Below are 12,362 nucleotides of genomic sequence, written 5' to 3'. Positions count from 1 at the left end.
AATAAACCTTCTTGCTAACATATTACATGCTTCTACTTGTGCAATTAATGGATAATTACCGCTTGCAGTATATTAGTGGAAGAAGGGCCCAACTCCAGCTTGTATCAAGACATGTACCGTTGCCATGGAAACATCATATATGATTTTGAATGTATGTAATAATGTATGGCCATGTATTAAAGGTTCCCTGAAGATGAAAACATTCTGTTTATAAAACTTTTCCAAATATTAATTTTTTTTTAATATCTCAAAAACAGTTTTGATGGAGTTGGGCCCTCTTCCACTCAGGTATTCATATGACACCTGCGTGGTGTCAAATGAAGTATAAACATAGTTTGTATTCAAATACCAGGTTAATAAGGGGTGGTGCAATAATTATGTGTACCACCGGGTGGTGAATTATAGGGGGGGCAAAGATTTTTGGCAGGCCAAAAGGGGGGCAAGCATTTTTGGCAGGTCAAAAGGAGGGTCAAGCGATTTTTGGCAGGTCGAAAGGGGGCAAGCAATTTTTGCCACAGATATTTTGGGTACCATTTTATATTTATATAAACGTTAGGAACATGTTCAAAATATGCAAAATTTCCTGCTCGCTGCGCTCACATTATATGATAAGACAATTTAAGGTTTCAAATTCCGGTTCCCCAAAATCTTGCATGTGTAAGGGGGGGGCAAAGATTTTTTGGCACATCAAAAGGGGGGGGGCAAAGGTTTTTGGCACGTCGAAGGGGGGTGGTAAAGATTTTTGGCACGGCCAAAGGGGGGGCAAGCGATTTTTGGCAGACCATTTTGAGAAGTCACCACCCCGGGGGTACACACAATTATTGCACCACCCCTAATAAACTGTCCCTATGTTTATTAGGCTTATAATAGGCGAAAAGATTGTATATTGATACATTGTGTATTGATATAGAATGGCGTGTACACAGTTGGGTGCATCACTTACACTAGTTGTGTGTTGCATAATTTGTGACTGGCGCATGCTTATGTGAATTTATTGATGTGTGCAGCAACAAAAACCGAATAATTTTCACCTATTATAAGCAGAACAAAGACTCTGAAGGGTCTAATGCAATTCACTGAGAGTGAGTAGCAACCAAGGCAAAAACAGCTTCATAATGTTAGAAATTAAATAATAATTTCTCCCTCTGTAGTCAATATAACACACATTAATGTGCATGGTTTATAGTTGCCCTCTATTCATCATTATACAGTAATCCCAACAATAATGCATAAAGGCAGTCATGAATTGGTCCATCTGCTTGGTATTTTTTGAAGTTAAGCTGTATAAAGAGGAATGAAAAAACAAACAAACAGCATTATAATTAGTTGGAAAATAAAACACAAGAATTTTATTCTGGGTTTATCGATTTACTATACCATACAGGGTGTCCCAGAAAAAATTACCGAGCGAATAAAATTGTACATAAGTCGAGAAATAGACATCAGAATCAAAAAATTTAAAATGTAGCCCATAGCTCATTTTGTTGGGCATCACATGCGAAAATGTTATTTGATTTGGTTGACTGGTTGCGAAGAAATGAACGACTACATAATGCGTGCATCAATTCAGTTCATTCCAAGTTTGATCAACATGCGCTTTTTCATACTCGCTCAACGCTTCCTAAAGTTTATGTATCTCATTAAATTTAGCCCACATTATCTATTTTATAATCGGACGGTGCATAGTGTATTTTACCCATACGAAAAATCATTCCGTACGGACCGTACTGTGCATGCACAGATCACAGACAGTGACGCAATCAACCAATCAGCAGTTGGAAAATCGTTAACCCAATGACGTCGTCGCTGCATTTACATTGATAAAATTCAGAATCGTTCAAAAACACAAGTTTTTAATTGCAAATATTTAATTTGTTTGTCTATGAATGTCAAAGTCTATCTCAAATTAACATCATGTATTATCGTAGCGTGGAATGCGCTGAAGCTTGTGAGGCGGATCAGTTGCAAATTTGGCGGATCTTTTGTTTTTTGTGACATTAAAAATCCATCTTTCGCATGGCCGCTGTGTGTGTGTGGGAACGGGGTTCAGCTATGCACGCGCTGCATGCATAAACACTAGTACTGCTGACTGCGTGTACCAATCGTAGCAGGGTGTAAAATATACAACAAAGTCAATGTTTAATCTCAAATACGTTATTGAGTAAATATAAGCATTTGAATAATTTAACAATAATTTGAATCTGAAAAATAAATGAACATGAAAGTTCATGAGTGATTTTACAACATATTTGACTGTTGGATAAATATGGGTGCTGCAGCTTTGGAGCTAAGGCAATATGGCGCATTACTTTGAAGTTGGTAATGGGTAAATTACACTGTGCGGTGTTATGTCTTTCATGCTTTCACTGAAGATGAATAACAGTTTGTCCGAGAAAACTTTGATTAATTGGAAGCTTTTCAACTTCAATTCTTTATGTTGTGCAAATATGTTATATTTTAACTTTCAAAAAAGAACATTGAGCCAAGAATGACAATGATCAAGTGCTTACAGATTTTTGATACCATGCTATATTAAGTTTTAAAAGATTTAAACTTTGTATTACAACTTCTTGGAAATATTCCAAAAACATTAATGTGTGTGAGAATTTCTTTAAGCCAGCTAGAATTCTTTATGCAATAATTCTTTATGCAACATTTATATCAACATTAGCGAAAAAATATATTTACAAGTACCGAGCATCATCTTACATGCAATCTTTCATTTTTAATATCGTGCAGGTTTTCAAATTTGAACAAAATCTAATTAAACATGTTTGCAAGACACAGATTGTTTAAAAAGAACGAAAAGGATTTCACCGAACAAAATATGAAGCCCAGTTAACCACTAGTGTGCATTGTGTTGAATGATCATTCTTTCAAACTTGGAATGAAGTGAATTGACGTGTACGTTATGTAATCGCTCATTTCTTCGCGATTAGTCAACTGATTCCAGTAAAATTGGCGTATAAGATGCAGAATCAGATGGGCTATATACGCTGACATTTAGATTTTTGGATTTCTCGACTTACGTCCAAATTCATTCACCCGGTAATTTTTTATGGGACACCCTGTATAAAGTTTTGTATACTGCCATAGGCTTAGACTATGCCATAGTCGAATTTTATTAAAAATATGTTATTATTAGTCATGATGAACCCATTTCGTTGAACTCAAAATTATACTGATGTTTATTAAAATTAAAGTATTCAATAGTAAAATGGTCATAAAGAGTTAAAAATATCAGACAATTAGTGACAATAAAAGTAATTGAATGCAACATTATCTTGCATAATTATAACGGCTCACTTTAATACTGAACAATTCTGATTTTGGAATCTACCAGTTTATTGATAGCGAACCCGAAATTTCGACTATGAACTTTGAATTGTAAGCAGAACTTTACCCCCTGGACTTTGCTCTCTAAAAACACACTGTCAAGCATACTTGTTTATCAGTCCATTAACCACAAATACGCGCTAGATGTTTGATGAGAGATTAACTTTCACACAACACAAAAGCGCCGCAAATACCACAGACAGTTGTTTATGGTGTAGTTAATGGTAATGGCGCTGGCCCAGACGATTTAAACCATAGCGAGGTATGGGCGACCAATCACAAGGCAGATCCATTTAAAGATGCATTACATCATGGCCAATTTTAGTTAGGCCAGAAATTGGCCTAACTCTCCATAGAGTCCCGTGTTAAAAATCTTAACCACAAGGCAATGTCAGTAGTCCACTTGGGAAGCTAACAAACAGAGGGAGTAGGGTGACTGATCAGATGTGAAAATCTATCAATTGTGCACACATTAATTAAATCAGAGTTTTAAGCTTTATACAATATCCAGAGTATGCGCAATGGGCAAGTGGACTACGGGGTAGTCTACCATAGGCTTTGACATAAAAAAGTTTTGAGATATACTTTCTCAAAATATCAAGAGCTACCTCAAGAACCACTAACCAATACTGTATTAAAAATATCTACAGTATATCTAATAGAGTATTAAAAATATCTAACTGTAGATAAGTTAGTTCTCCTAATGAAACCTTGTGCTACACAGCAAACATTACATTACCCCTAAAACAAATATAATCTTTTCCAAGGTTCCTTTGACAGCTTAACCATCGCGTATACGTGCGCGACGTCAAGCGTGTGCATTGGACCTTGTGCAAAATAATACGCGCTAAATGGCTAGCAGTACGCTTAATTTGTAAAAGGAAATCTGAATACCACTTTAATAAAAAATTGTAAAAAATAACAGCAAACGTTTAAAAGACAATCATACTTGGCACCGGGACTTGGCACAACCCATGATTGGTTACCATAGCACAACTAGGGTGCTGCATACTTTGGTAACCAATCAGGCCGCTCTGAATTGGATTGACATGGACGCAAACTGGTTTTTAGTTTTTTATTTCATTTTTTTTAATCTACGGGAGTGGTTTGGTTGGATGTATGGTGGCAACTGTGGCAAAAATGAGGCATCAAGGTTACTGAAGCATTTTGTAGGAACTAGTGAACAGGGCATGAGGTCAGGGTGTTAGCTGGCCACCCATTTACCTGTCATTTTGGATGGGTAGTTTTGCTCCTGGGACATGCAAAATTATATGCCTGTGACATATGCTTAAGTGTAAAAATAATGCTTGGATAAGTTCTGTGAACTAAAAACAAGACCAGACTTTCAAATCCAGGCTATATAGCTATTTGAACTAACTGACCCCCCCCCCCAGGTCCAGAGAACATACTGGTTTATGTTTTCAGGGTCAACTTTTGGATAGGCAGTACAGTGGCATAGCCAGTGGGGGGAGGGGGGCAGGGAACTGGTGGCACCCAGAAATTATGGACCATGGTACATCACAGGTTGTCAGTGCATGATGGTCCCCATTTCACATGCATTGGCAAGACCACAGGTACAAGTTTGTGACCAAAAAAAAAGAAGCAAAAAGTGGTGTTTTAGGGGTTAAAAACATGGGTTTTTTTCAAGAAAAGGTTTGTTTTTTAAAACTTACTCAACTTATTCAAGATAGTTTTAATTTATTTTCCAAATTATGTCCAGAAAAAGGGCAATTTCTTTGGGTGAGAACTTGCTTAACAAACAAAAGTTAGTGTAATATTTTCTTGCTTTGCTGGTATGGTGGAACTTGTTTAGCAGATATTGTGAAAAAATTTGGTCATGCTATCATACTTGGGTGCCCCCCGTCAGGAAAGTTGAGCCACTGCATCTGTAGTAATGGAAAAATGCCTGTAAGGTGGAGCAATATATCTCCACTTTAAGTCTAGAACAATGCATAATTGTGACCTAACAGATGTCTACATTTTATAGAATGTAACTTACGTTCTGTGATGGTAATACGACAACATGTTTCAAGATGACAGTAATAGTTATCTGGACATCCTGAATGATATGTACATTTGCTGGATACCAGAGGTATATCACCAAAGCATGATTGAGCTGTACAAATGACAAAATGATAAGAAAAGGGAGATTAGACATCAGATAAGAGTAGGTATGTTTCTCACAGGCCATCACGTTTCTTTCTAGAGCAATTTTTATTCTTATTTGAAAATCCAGAAAAAATTATATTTTCAGGCACAAAATGACCCAGATTTTTTTCCAAAATAATATTTATAACTTCATTTGCAACTGAGATGAAATCAAAATATAGAATATTATCCCTCTGTATACATTTTCCAATATCTGATAAGCCCCCCCCACCCCCTCTGGTCTTTCTGCTTCAATTTTTAGGCACTGTCCATGTAATGAAAACAATGTGTTGCAAAATTTCTTAAATAAATAATCCTTTTTCTGGAATTTCAAAAAATTAGGAATCGGTATTCTTTTGTACAATAAAAACCTATTTCCAGATGTGAAACAGGTACTGGTCCTGGGGTGCTGCTAGTTCATACTTACTGCATAGCAAATCTTCCCCAAGAGATCTAGGCCTATCTGAATCAAGCATCATTGTACCATCTCTTTCACTGCACCAACACCGATTGCTGTCAGGATCACACTGTTCTATTTCATAGTAACCGTCCTTGTCACACACTGGATCAGAGGTCACTGGTTCACCTCGTTCTACCTTCTGTTGGTTCAAAGCCAGTTCCAAATGGCATGGTGGTTCTGTTATGGAGGGGAAAATGTCATTAGTTTAGATTACATAAAATATGCTTTCAATCCTACGTTCTGAACATTAACAAAATCACTAAATTTAACACACTATTTTGGGCAAAAAATGCCAATGTTCGGATTTTTGCCCACCCAAATTTCACTCCCCACTGGAAAAAATATCCTGGCGGTATAATTGACAATAGGCATAAAAAAGAATAAATGATTGGTACCTGCACTGCTCATCTGCTGCTGCACATAAAATGTTCTAAAATGATTTGATTTCAGATCATTTAGACCAGGGGTCCGCAAATAGCTGCGCGCGCGCCACTTGTGGCGCACTGTGGCTTCCCGAGTGGCGCGTGGCGCCGTTTAGATTTTTAAAAAATCAAATCAAACCGTTTGATCCATCAGCAATATCTCCAATATTCTACATTTCAACATTTAACAATGCGATTCCCATGTTATCCTTGTAAAGACAGGCTAAAATAGTACAAAATCTTGCACCAAATGGCATCATTTGCACCTCAAAATCGATAGCTTCAATCACGGGGAGACACACCCCTCTGACTCCCCCCCGGCGGTGCTAAATCACCGCTAAATCACTGAATGGCGCATTACAGTTTTCTTTTATTTCATGTGGTGCTTCAACAAATCTATTTGAGGAAGCCTGATTTAGACCTACCTATTTCGCATTCTACCGATGACCCACTGTCTTGTCTAGTGCCCTCTATCATGACGCCTACAGTGTCTACACACCAGCAGCTACCATCATCATTGCATTGCTTGGGAGAGAAGCTTCCATCTGGCTGGCAACGTGGACGACTTGGGGAGATCTCAAACTGATTTACAGTCCAGGGGTCACACATAAAACTTTGATTATCTGTAAGAATGAATGAAAGGTGAAAAGTGTCACAGATTAAGAGATAAAAATTCCTTTAAAAGGAATAGGGCGGGCAAATGAAAAATTGTCAAGAGAAATGAAAGAATGAGTAAGTCAAGTTCACAATTAAAAATAGGGAAAATATGACACAACATCGATTTCCAATGGGGAATAACACAAAACGTATAAACAAAGTTAAAAGAGTTTTTAACTTTATACGGTTATACGATGGTTATTCCCTCATTTTAGGTTGTGTCATATTTTCCTTGATTTTAATCTTATCTATTCCTTATCCTTTATTCTCTGCTGGTCAGTTGGAACAGATTTTCCCTGTTTTTATATTAACCCTTCACATCATAACAGAAGACGTTTTATGTTAACATTTTATATAAAACATTGTTATAAAACTTTTGTAGATAATAGTTATTTAAAACATTTTCTTAATCATACCTAGAGTTTTTTTTTTATCATCAGATAGAAAGACTTCTGCTCATCTTCTCTGGTGAGACAACAGGGCTGGGGTATCTTTCCATATCAAAGTTTAAAAATCTGTCATATCAATTTCCTCAATATGTTGTTTTGATACAACTTATGAGGGAAAAGTTTGATTTTACAATATTTCGATATCATTTTTTAACTTTGTAACTTTATTATGATTAACATAACTGTATTTCAAAGCGTCAAACTATATCATTATTTTGTCCCAACAAAAATAATCCAGGGAATAAAATATTCATTCATATGTTTATTTATTTTATTCAACCTGGGCCATTTCTACTGGTGCACATGCATTCTAATAATTTGTCTATAATACCTTATACAAGCATCAGCCAAGCACTATTTGTCACAAGATTTGAAAAGTAAATAGCCTATGTACACACTGAACACAATGCACATACAAGCTGTATTTAAGTACATGCTGAAGCTATCAGTATAAAATGATATGACCTTCACGATGCTATTAATTTAGCCCAAAGATTAGGAAAACTAGCAAAACTGGTGAACTGGTACTGTTCAAATAAAAACATCTGCAAATCTTGCTGCAATTTCAAAATAGTATTTCTATTACTAAAATAATTATTTTTGTTATTTCTTTTAATACAAACACATTACTGCCTATGATGACTTTATCGTATTACTTACATATCAAAATCAAGTAATAATTACAAAACTCGGCCAGTAAACTATCACCTCTGTGGGTGTTTGGGATATAACCGGCACAAATATTTTCTCAACACTGCGGCATGTGAGAAAGTAGGTCAATAGTCAGAGAATACAGGGCGGGTGCGGCACGCCGCACCCGTCCAAAAAAGACCAGTGGTGTACCTTGGATGGGTGGGGTGGCGAGTCCATGTTGGTGGGGGGGGGGCCAACTTAGCTCTAAAAAGTTTTTACATGCAAAAGTAACAACTAAACAGCTCTACAACTGCAAATAGGGGTGGGTGCCCAATTGCCAAATTTTCATTCTCAGAGAGTACCCATGATACCATAAAGTGGGTACATTTGAAAGCTTTTCACTGTATTTGTGGGGACAAAATATTAAAGTCCTCACTTCAATGGTCATATTTAAATGGCAATAAACATCCCTATTCAAAAAGGGTGTACAAGAAAGAAAGAAAGAAAGAAAGAAAGAAAGACAAAGTTGAGGGGGGAGGGAGATGAGGAAGAGAATGATGAAGCTGTACATTACCTTCTTCAATTGGTTTACTTTCTTTGATGCAAACTTTATTGGTGCATTCAATCTCACCAATTGCACCACATATACAGTCATTGCAGTCTTTGTAAAATTTGTCCCCTATCTTGTAACTTGTACCCGTCACTTCATCTATGCATCCATCAACTACACGAAGAAACAATTAACAAATGAACATTTATAACAAGACATCAATTGATTATTGATGGAAACAAAAACCCCAATCAGTAAGCTGTATTCTTTGTTACATCCACACAAAAAACTAATGTTACAAATTGTCATCAATGTATCATTAATTAATTGATTGATAATGATTGGTTGAGTGATTACTTGATTGATAGTTCATTGATTGATTGATTACTTGGTGGATTGATTGATTGTTTGACCAATCAATTGATTTGTTGGTTGAGTGATTGGTCATTGATTGACTGCTTATTTGATTGGTTGAATCTTATTCAAATCCTTGAGCGTTAAGCTCACTGCATACTTTTTATTCAATGTAGAATATTTCATACAACATGTGTTCTTTATTCCCATTCTATTTTCAGTAATTTTTATCTTCTAATTGAATGTTTGATGACATAAAATCAATAATATATACACACCAGACAAAAACCTGTTTTTTTTTTTTGGATTTTCTCCAAATATGAGCATTTTGGCCCAAATTTGACCTCACAGATGAATTCATCAAGTCTTTGCCATTCCAAAAATGTCTACTTTTATATTCTTTTGACCAACAATTTAGCAGTTATGACACCCAAAATTTTCCACAAATTATAGGGGCAAGGACTACAACTACTGCATTGGGAATTTTATTTCAGCACAGACAACAGTTGTGGAGTTGCAGTCAAAAATGAGGGAAAACCAATATTTGATCAATAAATCAATAACTACTTGCCTTGAGTTGCTGAATTTTCAGTGTAGTAGTTGTAGTCTTTGCCTCTATAATTTACATATCTTACTTGTCAATGTGCTATAATTTTTGAGAAAAATGCAAAAATAGGCACAGAATTGGCCAGGGGTGTAGTACCCCCCTTAAGACCACCCTTAAGACCTATACTTACTGCAGAATTTTTCTGTACATGCAAAGAATCCATTTTCTATACAGGTGCAGTCATTGCATCCATCATTGTATACATCTCCTAATTTATAGGATTTACCGGTTGTCTCATCCACACAGCCTAAAATAAGAAATAAAGAAGAATGAATTTATATGACTGAACGAAGTGATCTACACAAGGTTCAGTCATTGTGTAATGAAAATTGACCTTTGACCCCCTATATATGGATCCTGCAGATGGAGTATTTTCATCAAGTTCTTTATGACTACATAAAGACTACTGTTGTCTTTCAAATCACACATTAATGATACAAATACTAAAACACCAAGCCCCCTATGGGCCCCTACCCACAAAAGGTACATTGTGGGGGTATTTTTACATTTGTCTTTACTTTTGATCATTTTCATCATAGAAAATAGCTTGATAAGGTCTGAAGCCACATCAACTAATGATGTATGTATGAGCAGATCTGTCCCCCTCCCCACACACACCCCAGCACACTTAGGTCGTGTTCTCACTACAGACATGGGGTCTCGTACCTAGGTCCGAGTCCACATACAAGTGGACTCAGTCCACATTGATTTCGCGTTCTCACTAACACCAAAATGCTGATGTAGGATCGACTCCACTTACCCGGATGTTATAATATCAATGCATGACGTCACAAATTCTGTTGCAATGCATGTTTTGAGCCCAGCCGAACTCACAGCACAAATCAAACTATCAATTTTGAAAGATCATTTTTTATTTCCAGGCCCCCTGATATATTTCTGCAATCTATGGATATGTTATTTGGTGATATGTATAATTTGGAAAGATCTGAAATAAAACGCTCTAAAAACTATTATTTTATATTAGGCCTATACGTGTAAAATGAGAGAAATACATCGGGTTGTTATTTCTGATTTTGGTCAAGCACGCCGATTTACACGCAACACAACCTCTAAATCACCATCGAAAATACTATTTTTGATTGGTAATTTTGACTCAGTCTAGCAAAATGTACACCTCAAAAATGAATATATTACACCTGAATAATATCCTTTTGAAGTTCAAAGTCGTTTTGTTTAATTCTGAAACTGGATAAAAACTGTATCTTGCCGCGATGCCGTTGTTTTCACACTGCACGAGAAGCATGCTGCTCATCAAACTACGGCAAGCATCTCAAACGAACTTCCGTGTATAGCCACTTTCCCCGAGCTGTTTCCACATAAAAAATAAATTTTGTAAATTACTACATGAAATAAACTGAGCCTGTAGAAATTTGTTCTATAATACCAGCTATGAATTTTTAAAGTTGAAAATGCATATGTTTAAATCTTATAATGGAAAATTATAAAATGTAGACTGTATATTGTATAGGCCTATAGTACAACGCCGGCCATCAAGGTCGTGCATAGAGCATTTCCGGTATAAGTGGATCGAGTCCACTTGTAAACGCGTTCTCACTATGCTGTTTGATACCACGTCCCAGGTACGAGACTACCTTAATGAGGTGGTCTCGATGCTACATCCTGGATGTAGGATCGAGACCACTTATTTCGCGTTCTCACTATGCTTGGAAGTGGACTCGATGTAGGATCGAGTCCACGTCCTGGTATCAAACAGGCATAGTGAGAACGCGCCCTTACTAACCTTCTGGTTTAACAGGAGAGCAATCCAATTCTTTATCATTTTCATCATAGAAGATGGCTTGACACGGTCTGAAGCCACAGAAACTAATAATGTATGTATAATGTACCCCACACCCCACTCTCACACACAAATACGCACCCACACACCCCAGCACACTTACTAACCTTCCGGTTTAACAGGAGAGCAGTCTAATTCTTTATCATTTTCATCATAGAAGATGGCTTGACACGGTCTGAAGCCACAGAAACTTATGATGTATGTATCCGTACCCACACCCCACTCTCACACACAAATACGCACCCACACCCCAGCACACTTACTAACCTTCTGGTTTAACAGGTGAGCAGTCTAATTCTGTATCATTTTCATCATAGAAGATAGCTTGACAGGGTCTGAAGCCACAGAAACTTATGATGTATGTATCCATACCCACACCCCACTCTCACACACAAATACGCACCCACACCCCAGCACACTTACTAACCTTCTGGTTTAACAGGAGAGCAATCCAATTCTTTATCATTTTCATCATAGAAGATGGCTTGACACGGTCTGAAGCCACATAAACTAATGATGTATGTATAATGTACCCACACCCCACTCTCACACACAAATACGCACCCACACCCCAGCACACTTACTAACCTTCTGGTTTAACAGGTGTGCAGTCTAATTCTTTATCATTTTCATCATAGAATATAGCTTGACAAGGTCTGAAGCCACAGAAACTTATGACACATTTAGCATCAGGATAGCGTTCACATGTAGCATCAAGACAAGCATTGGAAAAACATTGAGCAATAGGACCACGGCACTTGCTCTCAGCTGTAACAAAAGATAAATTATATAATAATAAAAAGAAAATTACAGAATGTGATATTTTCTTCACAATTGTCATTTTCTATGACAGAGTCTGCAATAAAAGTGCAGTTTTAGCACTCAAGGTGACATTAGGCTAAAAAAACAAGTTTGTTTCCTGTAGGG

At 36.8% G+C, this 12,362-nt stretch overlaps 1 protein-coding gene across 1 annotated transcript in view; it reads right to left on the bottom strand.

Moving 5' to 3' along the window:
- Positions 1 to 787: 787 nt before the first annotated feature.
- Positions 788 to 12,362, bottom strand: part of LOC140172033 (uncharacterized) — a 30,739-nt gene continuing 19,164 nt past the window's right edge. Inside the window, exons 11-17 of the mRNA XM_072195379.1 lie at positions 12,024 to 12,203; positions 9,747 to 9,863; positions 8,680 to 8,829; positions 6,792 to 6,989; positions 5,912 to 6,121; positions 5,336 to 5,452; positions 788 to 1,280 (exon numbers count right to left, since the gene is read on the bottom strand). Of these exons, the coding sequence (XP_072051480.1) occupies positions 1,276 to 1,280; positions 5,336 to 5,452; positions 5,912 to 6,121; positions 6,792 to 6,989; positions 8,680 to 8,829; positions 9,747 to 9,863; positions 12,024 to 12,203 (977 nt within the window). The 3' untranslated portion in view covers positions 788 to 1,275. The remainder of the gene's footprint in view (positions 1,281 to 5,335; positions 5,453 to 5,911; positions 6,122 to 6,791; positions 6,990 to 8,679; positions 8,830 to 9,746; positions 9,864 to 12,023; positions 12,204 to 12,362) is intronic.

Source organism: Amphiura filiformis, chromosome 15 (assembly GCF_039555335.1).
Source record: "Amphiura filiformis chromosome 15, Afil_fr2py, whole genome shotgun sequence".
Classification (NCBI taxonomy): domain Eukaryota; kingdom Metazoa; phylum Echinodermata; class Ophiuroidea; order Amphilepidida; family Amphiuridae; genus Amphiura; species Amphiura filiformis.
Note: the sequence above shows the minus strand (reverse complement) of the source record. Positions and strands in the feature narration are given on the sequence as shown.